The 20,117-nt window shown below is 48.9% G+C and overlaps 1 protein-coding gene across 5 annotated transcripts; it reads right to left on the bottom strand.

The window, feature by feature from the left end:
* Positions 1 to 309: 309 nt before the first annotated feature.
* Positions 310 to 20,016, bottom strand: CLIC6 (CLIC family member 6). Of its 5 annotated transcripts, none has more exons than XM_085077503.1 (7): positions 19,078 to 20,016; positions 17,605 to 19,038; positions 5,197 to 5,306; positions 4,878 to 5,003; positions 3,352 to 3,458; positions 2,230 to 2,411; positions 310 to 622 (listed from the first exon to the last, which is right to left on the bottom strand). In XM_085077503.1, the coding sequence occupies exons 1-7, from the start codon at positions 19,960 to 19,962 to the stop codon at positions 461 to 463; spliced, it is 3,006 nt and encodes a 1,001-aa protein (XP_084933629.1). In that variant the 5' UTR covers positions 19,963 to 20,016; the 3' UTR covers positions 310 to 460. The 5 variants fall into 5 exon arrangements, with proteins under 5 accessions (XP_084933629.1, XP_084933543.1, XP_084933711.1 ...); XM_085077417.1 differs by having other exon boundaries at positions 17,605 to 19,251; positions 19,288 to 20,016; XM_085077585.1 differs by having other exon boundaries at positions 17,605 to 18,825; positions 19,363 to 20,016.
* Positions 20,017 to 20,117: the final 101 nt, after the last annotated feature.

Genomic DNA, 20,117 nt, shown 5'->3' with positions numbered 1-20,117 from the left:
TCTCCTCTGGGTCAACCAGGGCCTGCTGGGTTGGGGCAGTGAAGCAAAGAGAAACCTTCCAGTTAAAAGTGAAGTTTGGCAACAACTGTGAATCAGAGACCAGAGGCAGCACTAACAACAGGGTCAAGGTGTTCCAACAGGGCTACTTCTTCTCAAAATTCAGCTCTTTAGCCTGTGGTATTGCTGTAAGTGTGTGACCTACACTGCTTCCCTAAATCCTACAAATCTTTACTACTGATGGATGCCTTTTCCTTGGAATGGACACCCACCATTCCAGCATGCAAGACACACAAACACACACACACATCGTTTAAGAAGGAGTAAATAATGCAATACAATCATTATAAAAGGATTGGCCAATAGCAGAACTTAAAATCACACCGCAGAATCTCTGCTGGTTTTTGCTTTTCCATCTTGGCTGTTGCCCATTGCAGAAGCAATAAACAGAGGCATCTTCTGGTTACTTCATTCTCTTTGCCACATCCAAATATGCATATTCAATCTCCTGGTCAGCAGGGCACGTGTTTGTGAATTCATCTCTTGCATAGGCATTTTTCAAGTATCTCGAAATCCCTGTCATTTCAGGTGGGAAATGAAAATTTCGGTATTTTTTTGCAACAACCTTTCATTAAAAGAAAAAAAAATAAGAAAAATATCATTACACATATAATCTGCCAAACACTCAAACATCCTAAACCTACTCTTTATGCATACTCTTTATTTTTCATTTCTACTGTGTGAGTATGGTGTTGTTGGCGACAAGGGGGAAAGGAGATGGAAAGACATAAAAAGAAGATGTGGGATGAAGAAAGCTGCTGAACTCACTGTAAAGGATTTTGTTTTGTGTATATCAATATCTATATCTATATATCTATATCTGTATCTGTATCTGTATCTATATCTATCTATCTGTCCATCTACATGTATCTTGCTAAAGCTGTGCAAAGCCATGGGGACCAGTAGAACACTGGAAGAGATACAGGTTAACCCAGCATATCTACACCAGAATTTACAGGAGAATCCTACAGGAATAAATTGGCCCAGACTTGGAAACTTTCACTAAAACGGATGGGAAAAATTTGAATTCAAATCCTTAATTTCAAATGATCAGGGAAAACAGCTCTTGGCTGAACCCTAATCCCTGCCTGCAGGATGTCACACTGTCACACCTAGGATGGTGTGACAGTGTGACATTCCTCCTCTGTCCTTCTCCAGATGTTCACCTGACCCGAGGGGACTCTCCTGAGCTCTGTGTGGGTGTGGGAAAGGATTCATCCCTGGCTGCTCTCTGCAATAGGATCAATCAGGAGATATCTGGGTGAAGTTTTCATTTGTGGAGGAGCTGGAAAGCAATTGGATCCCCTCTTCCTCTGAGGAAATGGGAGTCTAAAGGAAACTTCCTGAAGTGACCGCGTTTGTTTGAAAAACAATTAAATTCCTGTGTGGTCATTTCTCTTCCAGAGCCTTCCAGAGCAGAATCACAGAAGGGTTTGGGTCAGAAGGGACATTAAAAATCATCCCATTCCACCCCTGCCATGGCAGGGACACCTTCCACTGTCCCAGCTTATTCCAGCCTGGCCTTGGACACTACCAGGGATCCAGGGGCAGCCACAGCTTCTCTGGGAATTCCATCCCAGGGCTCCCCACCCTGCCAGGGAACAATTCCTTCCCAATACCCTATTTAATCCTTCTCTCCTTCAGCTCAAGGCCATTTCCCCCTTGTCCTGGCACTCCATGCCCTTGTGAAAAGTCCCTCTTCAGCCTTTTGGGCTGTGACAACACCAATCCCAGGTCACCAGAGCTGATTTGTGAGTGTGGATGCTCCTGCAAGAGAGGCAGTGGGTGGAGCCCTGTCAGCCTTACTGGTACCACTGGGGATGCTCAGCAAAGCCAGAACTGGAGATTGGCAACTGGGACAGACAACACAATGTAACCTTCCTTGGTTGTCACCATGTGCCCTTTGGGTGTGAAATGCAGCTGAAAACACTTCTCCAGCACTCATTTCATCCCTGTGAGCAGCTCAGCCCCTGCAGTCACAGCATGGATATAAAACAACTCTTCCAGACCTACAGGCATCACCGTGAGGATCTGCCTGCCTGTGCTGGAAGGAAATGGCCTCAGTGTCCCTCCCTGGCTGTGGGATCCCAGGGAGAAAGGATCCCTCTGCCTTCTAGAAAAGGATTTAAGCTGCTGTGCTTCCCTTCTCTCCAGGAGGCTGAAAAAGCAAACCTTGATTATGTGGAGCTTTGGTAGGAGGTTGCAATCCGCTAAAGTGAGCTCATCTCCATCCAGGAATTTCCGGCTGGAAACAGTGATCTCCTCCGTGCTGTAAGCATCAATTTCATCAGGCAAGGGGCTATTTAAATAGTTGTCCAGCTTCTTCAGGGCTTTAAGCAAAGATTTTTCCAAATCTGGGTTAAGGCAATAAAAAGATCATTCAGGCATGTACCAAGGTCCCTGTGACACCGAGCGACTCCTGCATCCTGTCTGCTGGCACCAACCCAGACATCTGGCTCTGCTAACCCCTGCAATTCCTTGATCCCAAGCTTAAAACTTAATGCTGGGATAAGGGCTGTAAGGAGCTAAAGGGGGTTCTGGGAAAAACCATCCTGGCTGTGTTACCAGGAATGGCTCCTCCAGCCCCTCTGTGGGGCGGGGTTTGGCACCGTGGAGTGACAACAGCAAGTCACTTTGGGTTCTGCAAAGCCAGCCCAGGAAACAAGCCTGAGAGCTGAAGGGCAGAGACAGAATCATGGAATGGTTTGGGATGGGACCTTAAATCCCATCCAGTGCCACCCCAGCCATGGCAGGGACACCTTCCACTGTCCCAGGCTGCTCCAAGCCCCAATGTCCAACCTGGCCTTGGACACTGCCAGGGATCCAGGGGCAGCCACAGCTTCTCTGGGAATTCCATCCCAGGGCCTCCCCACCCTCCCAGGAAAGGATTTCTCCCTAATACTTAATGTAACCCTGCCCTCCTCCAGCCCAAGGCCATTCATGGTGGTCATGAGGGTTCTGCTTTAGGGATGTGCCAGGGGGCTGGAATCCTCATTATTTATGGAAAATAAGGAATCTCTTACTTCCAGAGGCTTTGGCAAAGCTGTGGGGAAGGCACAGCCTCACAGACCCCAGAGCTGAAGGAACGAGGAGAGGCTGGAATTGGTGCTCCCATGGGAGCACTCTGGGAATCCTCCATTAAAGAAGGGAACAGGCACAGCCTTCCACAGCCTCCACACTCTGGAAAATCCCTGCTTAACCTGAGCAGGAAATGGCACATCTCCAGCAGTGTCCTACAGCTGCACAGGGCTGGTTTCTCCCTGCCAGGGCTGACAACACAACTGCAGCACCTACTTTCATTTGCATCCTTTCTTGGGTTCTTTATAAAGGCAGAGAATTTTGCAAAGACGTCATTTCCTGCAGAGTTTGACTCGGGGTGCTTCGGTGCGAGTTTGGGATACCTGAGAAGTTCAAAGAGACAAACAGAAGTTACCCAATTAGCCTTTATTTTTATCCCCACTAATTCATACACATTTATTTGTTGAGTGACCACATACAGCCACACAGGACTCAAAGGGAACCATCCTAAACTAAAAATCACTTATTCTAAACCCTATCTAAATCATCTTTTCCTGAGGGCAATGGGAATTGACTGTTACTGCTGCAAACACTGCCCAGATATCCCAGGGTCCCTTCTAGACTTTCTCTTCCAGAAGTGAACACCATGAGGACTGGAGGGAAAATCTCCACTTGCAGGAGCTGCTGCTCCTCTCAGGCTCCTCACCCAGCTCACCTGGGGGAGCAGAAAGCTGGCAGCAGCCATTCCAGGAGCTGCACTTGCTAGGGATGGATAAGAAGGAAAAAAAGGGGAAAGAAGAAGCTGCTTCCATGGTTTAAGTCAGGATTGGCTGCTGGGAGGGGAGTGATGTCTCAAAAGGTCTGTGGGTAGGGACAGTGTAAGGACAGTAAGGACAGTGTAGGGACAGTGTAAGGACAGTAAGGACAGTGGAGTGACAGCGGTGTTTGGGGTGAGGTGGGAAGAGCTGCTGGGCTGGGGGAGGACAAATCCAAACCTCAGAGCCTCATGGGCAGCCTGATGACTCCACCTGGACACTGGGAATGAGCCTCAGCACATCCATTGTGCAGGAGGTGTTCACTGCCCTTGGCTTCACAGAATCCCAGAATCACCAGGGTTGGAAAACACCTTCAGTGCCACCATCCCCAGCAGCACCATCCTCACCCCAAACTGTGTCCCCAGAAGCCACATCCAGGCTCCTCCTGAACACTCCCAGAAATGGTGATCCACCCTGACCAGCTCATTGCAAGGCCTGACCAATCTTAAAAGGAAAACACTTATCCAATCTCCAACCTGAACCTCCCTTGGCACAAATCAGGGCCATTTCCTCTCATCCCTCCCCTTGGGACATGGCAGAAGAGCCTGACCCACCTCACTGCAGTGTCCCTCAGGTGGCTTTAGAGAGCTGTGAGATCCCCCTGAAGCTTCCAAGTCCCTTCTTCCAGGAAGGAGCATTTTTGTATGGTGTGAGGAAGGAAACCTCAAATCATCCCAAGTGGAGGAAAAAAGGTCAAGTTTCTGCAGCAGCCCCAGCTTTCCACAGGATGGATTCCATGCCTTGGGAATGACTCAGCAGCGAGCTCAGGATGAAGGATAGCAGTGGCAGAGGCACAGCCACGACTTGGGGACACTGTGGGGACACCCCAGTGCCACCCCTGGCTCCAGCTCTGTTTCACAGCAGCCAAAGTCACCCCAGGGACACCCCAGTGACACCTCCAGCTCCAGCTCTGTTTCACAGCAGCCGAAGTCACCCTCAGCCCCCTGGGGACACCCCAAACACCTGAGGGGACTGGGAATGCCATACCTGGGCGGTGCCAGCTTTTCCTCCAGGAATTCCTCGATCTTGTTGACATCAGTTTTCACTTCCCCATCAAAGGTCATGAACGGGGGGTTGGTGCCCGGGGCCAGGTTCTGCAGGTCTGCAGGTTTTCTGGGAAAAAAAAGTCCTTAAAAGTCCCTCTCCCTCCTTTTTATAATCCTTTTTAGGGGTTCTAAGGTCTCCTCAGACCCTTCTCTTCTCCAGGCTGGACGCCCCAGCAGAAAAGAGTCACCCTTTAAAATCCCCCGTTTGGAAAAGTTGTTCTAAAAAGTTAAAATCTCTGAATTAGAAGTTACAACCTCACCTTTTCAAATCCACGGTTGTGACATTGAATATGACACCTTTGAGCCAGAGGATCATAAAGAGGCGCTGAGAGAACGGGCAGTTCCCAATGCTTTCCCCATCACTGCCAGCCTGCAATAGGAAAAATTACAAACTGTAAATACAAATCATAAATAAAATATATCTGTGTATAAATCCCAGCAGTCATTCCAAAAGAAACAGCCTCCACCTCATTTGGCTACATGAACATAAATCTGCACGAGTCACTGCAAGATTAAAATGAGTTCAATCAGTTTATGATCACAGGAAGGGAATACAGAAGGATTTACCAGCCTAAACAGAGATGTAATGTCTGAAGCACTGAAGGGAACAAGCAGAATAAATCAATTAATTAGGAATTTCAACCTAAAGGACTGTGGAAGCCCTGGAGAAGGTGGAGAAGTTTCTCCCATAATATATATTTTTTAAATTATTATTTTGCAATACTTATATAGCAATTTTTAAGAGGCTTCTTTAAAATGAGGCAAAGTCTTGCAGAGTTGCTACTGAGTGAGGCTTCACCTGACACCAGCAGGGATCAGGAGTCTCATTTTTAAGCCCTTCACATGATTCTCCTAAAGCACAGCTTTAAAACTTAGATCAAATGCCAGGAGGTAGAAGCATAAAAACCCAAGTGTCTCATTGACTCAGTTAATAGGTTAATTCAACCCAACAAGACACATGAATCAAACCAGTCCTGTTTGTCCTTTTTCCCTCCCTTGGTGCTGTGAAACAAATCTCAAATAAAGCAAAACCACACACTGCCCAGGGCTCACCTTGACAAAGAGCTCGATGGCTGGAAACAAACGCCTGGCCTGGAGCAGGCAGGAGCTCGAGGGATGCATGGCAAGGATTGGAAAAATTGTCTGGTTCTCCCTATGAACCTGAGGAATCTCCCTGTGCTCTCTGCCCCTGGAACTGCAACAACCACTGGGAAAAGCAAGAGTGCCTCCAGCCCTGCCAGGGGGTGAGAACTTTCAGAAATGCCAAACCAGCTGGGCTGCTGGCTCAGAGAAGCCTTGTTTCTGTCAGGAAAGCCTTGTTCTGTAGGTGGTGAAGCTGGGAGCTGCTCAAAAGCTGCCATTGTGGTTTTCCTCCTACCCTGCACTGCCCTGCAGCCAGGAGACACAGAACTGCTGTGCGGCTTGGGAACAAAGCCTGAAATGCTGCCAGCATGAGTTTGGAATGGAGCTAAACACACAACAGCACCACTGGCTCTCCTCCTGCCTCTGGCATCAGGTTTTTATGCAGCCCAAAGGAGAAAGGAGGTGAGGAGTCTCCTGGAGGGAATGGGCACCCCCAGCCTGTGCCAGGCTGAGCCCAGGGGAGAAGCAGCAGCCTGGGGATGTGGTTTGGGGTGGGAACTGTCTGCAGGAGCAGGCAGGTGTGGCTGGGGATGAGCTGGATCTCCAGATGTGGAGGTGTTGCCAAACCCACCTGCCCAGGCCCAGCTGTGCTGCCAGCTGTGCACCCAACACAATGCCAGACTGGTTTGGGTTAGAAGAGACCCTAAATCCCATCCAGTGCCATGGCAGGGACACCTTGCACTGTCCCAGGCTGCTCCAACCCCAATGTCCAACCTGGCCTTGGACACTGCCAGGGATCCAGGGGCAGCCACAGCTTCTCTGGGAATTCCATCCCAGGGCCTCCCAGGCTGTGCTGGGTCTGCTGCTCCCTGTGGTTCCTCCCAACTGGAGAGTGAAGGAAAGCAGAGGAACTGAGGCCCTTTGGGCAGCTGACCCAGCCAGGGCAGAGCTGAGGTGACCAAGTGTCTCCCTGAGGATGCAGGGAGATGTTTGTCCCCTCTGGAGTAGCTGTGGATCACAGGATCCCTGCTGGGCCATTCCCTGGTGGGGTGATCTGGGAGTGCCTTGGACATTTCCCAAGGCTCCAGCTCTGCCCAGGATGAGCTCAGAGGGAATTACATCTGCAGGGATGTGAGCTCTGCCAGGGGAGAGCCTGAGGGGATTTTGGTGATTCCAGCACAGGAGCAGCATCAGGAGAGCTCAGACTGATCCCAGAATCACTGAGGTGGGAAAGCCCTTCAGGATCACCCAGTGCCACCCCAGCAGCACCAGCATCACCCAAACCATGTCCCCAAGGGCCACATCCAGACTCCTCCTGAACACTGCCAGAGACAGGGACTGCAAACCTCCCTGGGCAGCTCATCCCAAGGCCTCACCACTCTGGGATGGAAATTTTCTTTCCCAATCTCCAATCTGAGCCTGATGACTGTGCAGCGTTTCTGCAGATTTCTACACTATTAAAACACTGAAACCCCCACCAAATGTTCTTCTGTCTCAGCAATATCTATCTATCTATCTATCTATCTATAAAAAAATTATATATTGGCTAGATAAAACCTTTTAAAAATCAAAAATCACTTCCATCTGGCAATACTACTGCTGTCAGAAATGCAATAAAAGTTAAAATTATAATTAATCTTTGTTCACTGACTGCAACTCTAATGCACTTAAGAACATTTTATGCCATGCACAGAAGCACCACATTTGGGTCAGATCACATCCAATCCAAAGCTTTTGGTGAGGAATGGATGGATCACCTGGAATTTCCTCTCTGTTTTCATTCCATGGCCTCGGGAAGGAGCCTGAACACCCAAACGCTGTTTTACAGAATTTTACAGAATCCTTTTGATGCCACCTGCTGGGCTTGAACTGCTGCTCTCCAGAGCACTCGAGATGCTGAAATTGTAATTGTACATTGAAATTACAATTGTAAATTGCAATTCCAGGCTCAATTTGAAGACAGAGCAGCTGTAATTAAAAATCCATTTTCAGGGAGAAAATGCCCATTTTGCCACAAATTATCCCAATGCTTTTAAACAGCCCCAGAGCTCTGCCTACCCACTAATATCCAACACTAAAACCAGATGTTTCCAGCTGCTGTTTATTTGCTCAGCCAAATAGCAGGGGGAAAAAAATCACGTTTAAAATGTGGGTGGTGATTTCTCCACATCAATTATATTTTTGGTACTTCCATGATTGGCTTTTGCTGTGTGTGACATAAACAAAGTGACGTTCAACAAGGGAGGTGTGAAAACAGCAGCTGGTCTCATCTTCAGGTAAAAAAAAATTGATTTTCCCTTCATTTTTTTTTCTTTTAAGAGCAAAAGAAGCACCTTCCACTATGCCAGGTTGCTCCCAGCCTGGCCTTGGACACTTCCAGAGATGAGGAAGCCACAGATTCTCTGGGAATTTCATTCCAGAGGGGAGAGGAGGGAAGAGGAAAAGTCAAGTTTTTCATTCTCAGCCAACAGTTCCATTATGGAGGCTTTTCCCATTCTGTTTGGTTTCTGGAATTTGAGAATTCCTGCTTTCATGCAGTGTTTGAATCAATTCTGCAATTATTTCATTTTAGGTTTTAAAACTCCTACGTTCAATAAAGCTTTCAAGTAGAAATTATTCTTTGAATGCTCCTGGTGCTCAGTGTTCAGAGTGTAAAAACATGTTGGATATTTCTGGGATATCTCCCTGTTTTTATGTCATTATTGCAGAAATTAACTTAATCACTCAGTCAATTATTAAGTGCTTTTGATGCACAGAGAGAAATTCTCCTTAATTAAGGATGAACTTCATAGCACTCAACTTTTTACCTTTTTCCAGCTGCTTTATAAATGATGAGAAACAAAAGGCCCAAACTCAGTCCTGCTACTTCCATGAAAAACCCATTTAAATTTGATTTTGATGTTAAAACCTGCCCAGTATTTCTACACCCTTCCAGTTCTGATAAGGATTATCCAGTTCTGATAAAGGTTACAAATAAATGAACTATTAAATGATAATTCTGTGAATGAAAAATAAACAGAGTGCAGGTGAAAATTAAAATGTGAGGTGTCTTGTATTGCATTTACAGAGGTTGTGGTTTACTGATATTCACCTTATTTACATTAAAGATATTAAAGAATAAATTTATGTGTGAAGGGACTCTTTAGAAAAGAGGAAAATAAACAAATTCTGTGATTTTACAACTCTGCTGTTGCCTTAGACAGAACCCTCATGGTGTCACAGGAATTTCCAGCCACAGCTGAGACTCTCTACAGGTGTTTAGAAAAAAAATCCCTAAAATCCAATGAAATTACAAAGGGAAAATGCAAATTGCAGGTTTATTTTCTCAAATATATCTCCCTACACCAGATTTGCATATAAAGCACTGCAGCTACAGGATTTAGCAGAGCATGGGGCAGTGTACGGGAAATTAAATTGTGGACTTTAATGAAGTCTGAAAAACTCCTGCTCTTCAGCAGATTTTAAATTAATCTCACCTAATTTAGGAGTATCTTTCTCTTAGCTGATTGCCATTTTGCATGAGTTACCCTTGGTTTGTGTCTCCCTCAAAACAGCATTAATTGGAGTCATCACCATTTGTTTGCCTTATTAGTAGATGATGATAATGAATTCTCACCTTCATTTTTTAGGAAGAAATTGTTCCCTGGCAGGGTGGGGAGGCCCTGGGATGGAATTCCCAGAGAAGCTGTGGCTGCCCCTGGATCCCTGGCAGTGTCCAAGGCCAGGCTGGACCTGCTCTGCTCATTCCCCCTAATCCTCATCCAGTCTTCCATTCGAATTTTCAAGACCATTTCCAAAACTTTGCCAGGAGTGGAAGAAAACCCAAAACCCTTTAACCAAACCCAGGTGAAATCAGAGCTGGGAGGCACTGCCCAGTTCCAGGTCACTGGGTTGGATCCCAAACCAGCTATTCCCAAATTTCCCCACGCTGGGAATTCCGCAGGGTCCGTGTTTGTGCTCCTGGGAACATTCCCAGGTCACAAGCAGCAGCCCAAATGCTATTAACCATTTATCCTGTTACAGGAATTATGCTGAAATCCCTGCCTGCTATTCCTAATCCCCATTTAATAACGTGGCGAGGTGCCAGCTCAACCTGGAGACAAAAAAACCTCACATCCCTTGGAAATTCTTACAGGGAATTACTTCAACAAAAGGGTTTTATATTGCTGAATGTGTTGTAGGGCTGGGAAAAAGGGATTAACTGGTATTTCTGTGGTACATCCTGTTTTTACACTGCATTTGTAATTTGCCTGCAACACAGCTGGGCTGCTTCAAGCTAAATACAAAAACTATATTAAAAACTATAGATAAAAACTGTATCTGTAGTTGTGTCTATATAGATATATCTATATATGTATATATATATATAAAAACTATCTATATAGTTCTATATATATAAATTATACCTATAAAATACCTCAGTGATTACCTCACCACAGGGATTATGTGCTGTAAACAAATAAGTAAATAAATAGGAAATACTCAGATAAATAAGCTCTTTTATGCAGCTTCAGGGAGTAAAGGGAATACTTTGCCAATGATATTCCCAATTGAAATCAAAATGTCAAAGTGAAGGATTAAAAGAGTTTGGGGTTTTTTCACCTCCAGTGATTTGGTCCACATAGAAAAGAGTAAAATAAACCCTGTCAGCTCCAGCTGGAAGATGCCCTGAAAGAACAGTCAAAAATTGAATAAAAGGACCTTCTCTTCCCAGTGTAAATTCCAATTCCAGGCTGTTCTTCATCCTGCTCTCCCCAGTACCTCACTTCTTTGGGAAATGAGGAGATAGGCAGCATTGCTAATTAAAACAGATCTTTTAATTAATGATACACTGCAGGGATCATTGAAAACCCACCTAAGGCTGATATTAACACCAGGACTGTCCCTGTGATCCTGGACTCTCTGGAATCCCCTTGGAGCTCCTGGCAGAGAGACCTGAAGGTTTTGCTCAGGGAATTGTGGTGGTTTTGTTTCCACAGGCAGCCCAGGATGCAAAGTTGTGAATCTTTTAGGGTATATTTGAATCCTGTTTCGAGTTTCATCTGCCACATTATGAAAAAACTTCATTTTTTTGTATTTACAGAACGCTCCTGCTCTTTAAGAGCTTCTAAAAATCATTTCCAGAACAGCCACCAGGGAAATGTCAATGATTCACCAAGACACAAATGGGATTTTATTCTGAAATCTGAGTCAATGTTTAACTTGTCTGCAAGTTATTTGAATAACTCAGGGAAGGGTTCACTTTCACTACTCCAGCCTTGCTAAATGACTTTGTTCTCTGACAAGTCCATTGCTGAATATTTGGGATATTCATACCTGTGCTCAAATTTCTGCTTATGGAGAGAAATGAAACGAAAAGGGAAATTCCACCTTTGTCCCTCAGCCTCCCACAGCAGTGCCAGGCTGTTCCTTTGGAGAAACTTGGTATTTTTATTTAGGAAGGAATTCAAACCCTTCGGTGCTGACAAGGTGATGTCATTGAGAGCAAGTGGAATGGAGTCATTGGAGGTGAATTTTTATCAGGAAATAATCAGACCTTGCAAATGGAAATGCACACAAGGCTTTAGCACAGGAGGACATTTTATCATCTCAGCAAGGAGATTTGGGATCACCTTCACAGGGCATTCACCTGGGCAGAGTCTGGGGCACAAGCAATTCCTTTTTAAAGAGTCATGGACTATCCTGAGTGGGAAAGACCCACAGGATCACCCAGTGCAGCTCCTCCCCTTCCATAAATTCTAATTTTTCCTTTCCCTGCTTTATTCCCTTTCCCACCTCTGAAGAGGAAGGCTCTGTCTCTGGTTAAAAACCATAAAGCTGCAATTCCAAGTGATGCCCCCAAGAATTGCATCCTGAAAAATCCTGGTCATGCTGATAACTTCCATGATCACTTCTGCTTCACAGAATTTAAACTCACAACCAACAGAGAGTTATAAATATGGGATTTCATGGTCCACACAAGACTGGAAGAAAAGCCTCACACTGGCAGATGGTATTCCCTTAAAAATAGCACTGATGGAATCAGGGAATGGTTTGGGTTGGAAGGACTTGAAGATTATCCTATTCCAAACCCCTGCCATGGGTTCCACTATAAAGTTGTGTTTAAAGAAGGTCGTGGCAAACTTTTCCCTGAATTTATTAATAATTCAGTTGTAGTAAGGTTGTATTTTCCAACTAATTGGTTAAATCCCTTTCCAGAGAATCACTCCCCACACTCTAATGTTTTATATTTGTGAATGCCATGAGTTCTCTAGGCTGGTTTGTTATTCATCCACAAACATCAACCAAGCCTCAAATTCTACAGACAGCATGCAAATCCCCTGGCAGAGCTGCAGGATAATCACCTCATCCCAAAATGATCACATTTGGAAGAGACCTTCAAGCTTCACCATCACCCCCTTACCATGTCCCACATCCAGAGGAACACTTCCAGAGAAGTTCCTGAGGAATCCTGAGGGTTTCCAACAGGATTTAGGGACTGAAGTTGAATTCCAGCCCACCAGGGATTGAAGGCAGAGAGCAGCCAAGGAAATCTCCCATCCTTGGCTCTGCTCTGTGCCCATCACAGGTTTTATGGAGACAAAAACCAAGCAGAGGCTGCACGGCTGGAATTTGGGCAGCTTGGCTGATCCCATCAGGAGACTCTGCTGGTTTCAGGCAGCACAAAAGCCAGGCTGTGCCCAAGGGCTGGATTAGGCAAGGGTTCCCTGGTTAATGAGGGGCTTACTCTGCACGTGACTGTAAGCTTGTGCTTAAAGCAAAACACATGGTGTGGGGCTTTGCTGGAGCAGTCAGCTGGGAGGAAATAAAAATAGGAAAAGGGCCAGGAAGCTTTGAAGACCTTTACTTTCTTTCATTTTGGGGGTTTTTTTGTTGTTTTTTTTTTTTTTTTTTGCCTAAAACAAACCTTCAAACCACAGAGTTCAGGCCTGAGAATGGGCAGAGGCCTAAGGCCTGCACAGCCCTGAGGGAATATGGAGATTTAGCACTTCCAGAGCAGGGGTGAAAGATGATTCCATGAAGTATTTACCCTAAGAGATTGTGGTTCTCAGGTTGGACATTGGGCTTGGAGCAGCCTGGGACAGTGGAAGGTGTCCCTGCCATGGCTGGGGTGGCACTGGATGGGATTTAAGGTCCCTCCAACCCAAACCAATCAGTGATTCTGACTAAATCATACAAAAATAACTGAGATGCAACTTCCTATTTCTGAACACTGATTTCTGTCTGTTGGTTGGTGTAATTCTGGAAAAGGACTTTGGTCTCTCAGTTGTCTAAATCCCAGAATCATCAAGGTGGGAAAAGTCCTTCAGGATCACCCAGTGCCACCCCAGCAGCACCAGCATCACCCAAACCATGTCCCCAAGGGCCACATCCAGACTCCTCCTGAACACTGCCAGAGACAGGGACTGCAAACCTCCCTGGGCAGCTCATCCCAAGGCCTCACCACTCTGGGAGGGGAAAAATTGTTTCTAATCCCTATTCTGAACCTCCCCAAGTGCAATTTCAGGCCATTTCCTCTGATTTCCCTGCCCCTCCTGTCAGAGTTGTGCAGAGCAATGAGATCCCCCTGAGCTCCTCTGCTCCACACTGAGCTCCTTTCCCAGCTCCCTCAGCTGCTCCTGGAATCCCAGAATGGTTTGGATTGGAAAGAACCTTAAAGCTCTTCTCATTCCAACCCCCAGAAAAGCTGCTGCTGGTGCCCCCAGCACACAGAATAACCTGCAGAGTTATGAAAGGAATCTGTAATGCCAGTTCCTCTTAAGCTGCATTAGGGAACTTGAGATTGCCATATTCCAGCTGAAAAAAGAAATGAAAAGGGAGCTGTGAGAGTGCAAATACCCAGGGGAAAGGAGCCAACTTCCTGCTTTGGCTTTGAACAAGCAGAGCTCTGCTGCTTTGGTGCTTTTTGTGCAGCCAAGGAACCAAAATCCCACAGCAAAGGAGCAGCACTGGGGCTGGACTGGTGTGACTGGGCAGCTCCAGGCTGGGGTTTCTCCTGGAGGAAGTTTTCCTTCTTCTGGGATAATTTTCACAGAATTCCAGGATTCAGGTTGGAAAAACCCTCCATGATCATCAAATCCAACCTTGGATTGATCCCCATCTTGTCAGCAGCCCAGAGCTTCCCTAACTCCTCACTTGCAAAAGCAGAAAGGTGTCACTGACAATGTAAATGGAAATATCCAAAGGAATGGTGAGGGGAAACAACTTCTTAAAAAAAGACTGAATTTTTGTGATGTGGCACCTGAGGAAGGGTCCTGCAGAAGGTGCATGGAATGGAGCTCAGGAAGGATAAAAACAGGCAGTGAGGAGAAAAGGGCAGAACCCAGTGTGTGGAGCTGATGTAACTCTGCACAGAGAAATTTAAAATTTCACTTCGTGAGGTCACCTAAATGCTGAGCTGCTGTGGTGAATCTGCACTAGAAGAGGCCCAGAAACACCTGGACTGTGACACAGTTGTCCTCTGTGTAAGCCACATGCACCTCCCTGATTTACATCCTGATGGAGGAGGAAAAATCAAGATTTTCAGCACCAACAGCTCCTCAGTGCTGACAATTCCAGTGTTTACACCAAGCAGCAGGTGCAGCACAGACTGCACTGAATTGGCATCCAGGTGTTCCAGGGATCTGAGCTCCTGCTGCCCACGGAATTCCTACTGCAGCACTCAGAGTTCAGCTGGTACTTTATAATCTAAATTCTATTTAAGGCACAGATTCATCACATCAGGGAAAAGAAGATTTTTTTTTTTTTTTTGCAAGAAAAGAATCCCATGTAAGGTGGATATACACACTCTGGAGGCAGGGATGCAGTTTTGATCCCATGTCTGTCTGCACTCCCAGCAAAGCTCTTCCTTTCTCATTTATTGTTATAATTCTGCACAGCTCGGTGTAAAGTCAGTCAAGGATATCTCAGGGGTGGTGCAAGGATATTCTGCTTCAGATAAATAACCTTGGTCTCTAGTGGGAGTGGAAACACTCTCTGAATGGAAATAAATGATTTAGAGACCCGGAATGTCACCAAACTGAGTAAATCCCACTGCTTTTCCTTGGATAAAATCTGCTCATGGTCAGCTTTGACTAAAATCCATTTAACCCTGAAACTGAGGAAGAAATGTTCTGGGAGATGAGCAAGGCCTTGTACTTGTTTGGCCAACTGTTTGTGTTACAGAGAAATCCTTAGAAATCTTTGGGATTATGAAATCTGCAGTTGTGGTTCTATTGAGTTCTCTCTCTCTATAGATAATTACAAAACCATTTCAATTTAGAAATCAACTCATCAATCTTAGATAAATGTTATGTTGCTTGAAATTAATGGAGCCATTTTAGTGAGAGTTCAAATATATTCAAATGGTAAAAAAGGATTGACGTCTACAGAAGTTTTCTGGTCAATAAAGGGCTTTTGCTGCAGAAGGGGAAAAATGCCTTTGAAAACCAGAGAGCACAAGGTGTGAGGGACACTGAGCTGAATTCCCAAATGGAAAGGATGTCTGATGACCTTTGGGAATGTTTGCCTTTGAAACACCTGCAACAATGGGCATTGTTATCTAAAGAAAAATGATATCGTTCCATGGGAAAATGGAAACCAGGGAGCACCCAGTGAAAGCCTCCAGGGAATTCTGATATTGTTTTGTTCTTCCAGGTGGTTTCTTCCTGAGGGTGATGCTTCTTCAAATATTATCACTGAAAGACCACCAAGGATTTTGACGTTGGCCTGGTCTAGGATAATATTCCCTAGCAGGGAAACTTCCAGGATTATTCCAGCACTATTCCTGTGTTGTTTCCTTGTCCATTTTCTCCCAGCATGGGACTTATTTTTACATTTCTCTGTATTTATATTGTGCTATCAAATCATGGTGTTGCTCTTCCACCTGCCTGGTGGGTTTTGGGTTATTCCTGAAGGGTTGAGGTGAGGATTTCTGCCTGATTGATGCCTGTCATCCTTGCACAGAGCTGGGATGGGAGAAATAGGTGCAGCACAGAAATCAGGAGCAGCCCAGGCAATGATCCCAGTGTTTCCAACAGCCCAAACACTCCCTGCTTTCCAGGGGGCTTATGGAAAGGTAAAGCTTGGAACAGGAGCTGGAAGGAGGTCAGGGAGCTGATGGAGAATATATTCCTAAGGAATCTCTGTCTGCATGGGGCATGAAACACTCAGTAATTCCCAATTCCAGAGTTCACATTGCCCCATGTTGGAATCCACTCCCCCTTTTCCCACCAAAACACACGAACAGCTATTAAAGCACAGACTGGGGATGTGCTTTTTAAAGCCTAAAACCTGAGTTTAGCCATCCCAGAGAATTCCCAGCATCCCTGTTTTTACAGTTTTCCTGCTGCCAGGAGCAGGGTGAGAGACTGAGAGCAGCAGAACAGGGACTGTCCTGGAAGTTCCCACTGCTCCTCATTTCCCTGCACATTCTGGTGCCTGGGGAAATGCTGAGCTTTTTTTCCTTTTCCTTTTCCTTTTCCTTTCCTTTTCCTTTTCCCGGAGGAACTCATGCCAATCTCTAATTTAAAAACAAATCAAATCCTACCTACAAAAATCCAGCTCCAGGTGAGGTAAAATGAACTCAAGTTTTGTAATACAGAAATAATTAGAAAAGCAGCCTGGATTATTTTCTGGGCATTCTTAAGTAACCAATATTAAGCTACCACAAAAAAGCTCCTCCCTTCTCCTTCTGCCTTTATTAACTCACAAATATTTTCAAATCCCATGCTTAATCCTGATATTTGGGGACCACAGAGCCACAAGAAATGCTCTTATTCTTACTAAGGCTGCTCTCTCATGTTGGCCATGTTTTCCTTCTATAAATAAAGAAGGAGGCACCAAATTTTAATTTAAATTTTTAGGTGCATTCTGGCTGGCAGAAGCAGCCTCAGCTCCGGAGGTACAGGATGGGATGGTTTGTAGAGGAGAAAGTCCCAAATGCCTTCTGCTTCCCCAGTTTGATTTCCTTAGCTTTATGTTTATCCCACCCTGCTCCACATTTTAGTGCAGAGAAGTCAGAGAAGAGGGAAGAAAGAACCTCCAGATGCTTTCCACACACAGAAAATTCCCAATTGATAAGACTATGGATGGCTGCTGTTTCCATGCCAAATCCCAGGGATTTTGGTGTAATTCCAGGCAAAAAAGGGGCTAAAGCTCTACTCAATAAAACACCAGAATTGAGTTTTAATTTTTTCTCTCTGTTTTTTGGGTTAATTTCTCTCTAACCCAAATCTTCCCTGCCCAAACGAACACAAACTGGACAATTACAAAGGATGCTCTTTACTGACTCCGAATTCAGTAAATCTGGGGCAATTCTCTAAATGTCACCCACAATTCCAAGTTAGAAAATCACATCGGAAATGACATTTGCCAGTTTCTCCCCCCTCAGCCCCCGTGATGTGAACCCCTCTCCCCGCTTTTTGGACATCTAAAAACCCACGGAGAGCTCCTCATGGCAGCGATTCCCGAAGGAACGAGGAGGCAGATGCAAGTTTATATCGGGCATTAATAACCAAATCACCTTAGCCAGGCTGGCCTTTCGCCTGCCACATCTAAATGCCCCTTAAATTCCTGGAAGAATCCCTGCCGAGATTCCCCCTTACCTTGACGAAGAGGGAGATGTCGTGTTCCTGCTTCTCCTCTTCCTCATCCTCCTCCAGGGCTCCCGGCGATCCCGTCCCGTCCTGCTCGTGCTCCTCCCGGCGCCGCTCCCCGTTCAGGCTCCGATCCGCCGCGTCCCACCCGCTCTCGGGCTCCGGGGACCCGCTGTCCCCTGTCCCCGGGGCTGCTGTCCCCGCCGGGGCCGCTGGTCCCCTCTCCGCCTCCGCCGCGTCCTCGCCACCGGGGCCGCCCGGGGACAGGGGACAGCCACCGGGCTGGCCTTGGGCGGGCAGTGCCACCTCCGCTGCCCCGCGGCTCTCGGCAGCCTCCGAGCCACCCTCCGCGGGGACTGTCACCTCAGCCGGAGCCTCCTCCTGCACCGCATCCTCGGGGACTGTCCCTGCTGGAGCTTCCTCCCGCACCGCATCCTCGGGGATTGTCACACCAACCAGGGATGCCTCCTGCGCAGCATCCGTGGGGACTGTCCCTGCCGGAGCTTCTTCTTGCACCACATCCTTGGGGATTGTCCCCAACACCTCCTCGGGGACTGTCACCTCAGCCGGAGCCTCCTCCTGCAGCGCATTCTCGGGGACTGTCACACCAACCGGGGATGTCTCCTGCATCGCATCCTCGGGGGCTGTCCCCAAGACATCCTCGGGGATTGTCACCTCAGCCGGAGCTTCCGCCTGCACCGCATCCTTGGGGATCGTCCCCGCCGCCTCCCCAGGGACTGTCGCTGCCGGAGCTGCCTCTTGCACCTCATCCTCGGGGACTGTCCCAGCCGGGACTGCCTCCTGCCCCTCATCCTTGGGGACTGTTCCCAACAGCTCCTCGGGGACTGTCACACCAGCCGGGACTCCCTCCTGCACAGCATCCTCGGGGACTGTCCCCAGCACCTCCTCAGGGATTGTCCCTGCCTGAGCTGCCTCTTGCACCTCATCCTTAGGGACTGTCCCCACCAGGGCCGCCCCCTCCTCAGGGACTGTCACAGCCGGGTCTGCTTGCTGCACCTCATCCTTAGGGACAGTCACAGCAGCCGGAGCTGCCTCCTGCCCCTCATCCTCGGGGAGTGCCCCCAACGCCTCCTCGGGGACTGTCCCCGTCGGGGCTGACTCCTGCACCTCATCCTTAGGGACTGTCCCCAACGCGTCTTCCGCGACAGTCCCCGCTGGAGCTTCCTCCCGCTCCTCACCCTCGGGCTCTGTCCCCGTCGGGGCTGCCTCCTCCTGCACCTCAGTTTCAGGGACTGTCCCCGACGGGGCATCCTCCCTCGGTTCTCCCCCGGGATCTGTCCCGGCCGGGGCTGTCGCGATAGTCCCCTCGGGCTCTGTTCCCTCTGGGGCCGCCTGTCTTAGCGCCTCTCCGGGCTCTGTCCCCGCCGGGGCTGTCGCCTCTTTCTCTCCGGTGTCTGTCCCAGACGGGGCTGTCGCCTCTTTCTCTCCGGGCTCTGTCCCCGCCGGGGCTGTCGCCTCAGCCTCTCCGGGCTCTGTCCCGGATGGCGCTGTCGCCTCTGCCTCTCTGGGGTCTGTTCCAGACACATCTGTCACCTTTGCTTCTCCGGGCTCTGTGGCCGCAGCCACCTCAGGCTCTGGTTCTGCCGGCACTGTCGTCGCCTCCTCCTGGAGCTCTCTCTCCGTCGGGGCGTCCTCCTTCACCGCCTCCTGGGGCTCCGTCCCCGCCGGGACCTCCATCGGGTCCTCGGGCTCCGTCCCCGCCGGGGCCACCACCGTGTCCTCGGGCTCTGTCCTCGCTGAGGCCACCGCCACGTCCTTGGGCTCTGTCCCCGCCGGGGCTGCTTTCTCGGGTTCCGTCCCCGTCGGAGCAACCGCTGCTCCCTCGAGCTCCGTCCCCGCCGGGGTCGCTGCGCCATCCTCCGGCTCTGTCGTTGCCGGAGCTGCCTCTTCGTGCTCCGTCCCCGTCGGGACCCGGGCTGTCTCCTCGGGCTCCGTCCCCGCCGGGGTCACAGCCGTGTCCTCGGGCTCCGTCCCCGGCGGGGCTGCCCCTTCAGCCTCCGTCCCCGCCGATGCCACCGCCTCTCCCTGGGGCTCAGCCCTGGCCGGCGCGGAGCCCTCCGGCTCGTCCATCATCCCCGCAGCCCCCGGCTCCCCGCCCGGCTGCCCCTCGTCCCCCGGGCCGTCCCCGCCGGGCTCCCGCCGCTCCGCGCTCGGTGTCCCCGGGCTGTCCCCGGGGGGCTCCGGCGCCTCCTCCGCGCTCAGCCGCGCTCCCTCCGCGGGCTCATCCGGAGGCTCGGCCGCCCCCTCGGGGCACAGCCCTGCCCGAGCCCCCGCCGCCGCCTCGTCCTCGCCTCCCTCCCGCGGGACATCGCCGCGCTCCGGGGGCCGCCCCGGGCTCTCCGCCATGCCGGGCTCCCCGCGACCGCCGGGACGAGCCGGGAGCAGCGGAGCGGCCACGGAGCAGCGGAGCGGCCGCGGAGCAGCGCCGGGCACGGGCGGGGTAGGGCGGAGGCGGTGCCTGTGCGGGGCCCGGCGGGGCTGCGGCTGGGGCTGGGGCTGCG

Source organism: Lichenostomus cassidix, chromosome 1 (genome assembly GCF_008360975.1).
Source record: "Lichenostomus cassidix isolate B80296 chromosome 1, HeHo_3.0, whole genome shotgun sequence".
Classification (NCBI taxonomy): domain Eukaryota; kingdom Metazoa; phylum Chordata; class Aves; order Passeriformes; family Meliphagidae; genus Lichenostomus; species Lichenostomus cassidix.
Note: the sequence above shows the minus strand (reverse complement) of the source record. Positions and strands in the feature narration are given on the sequence as shown.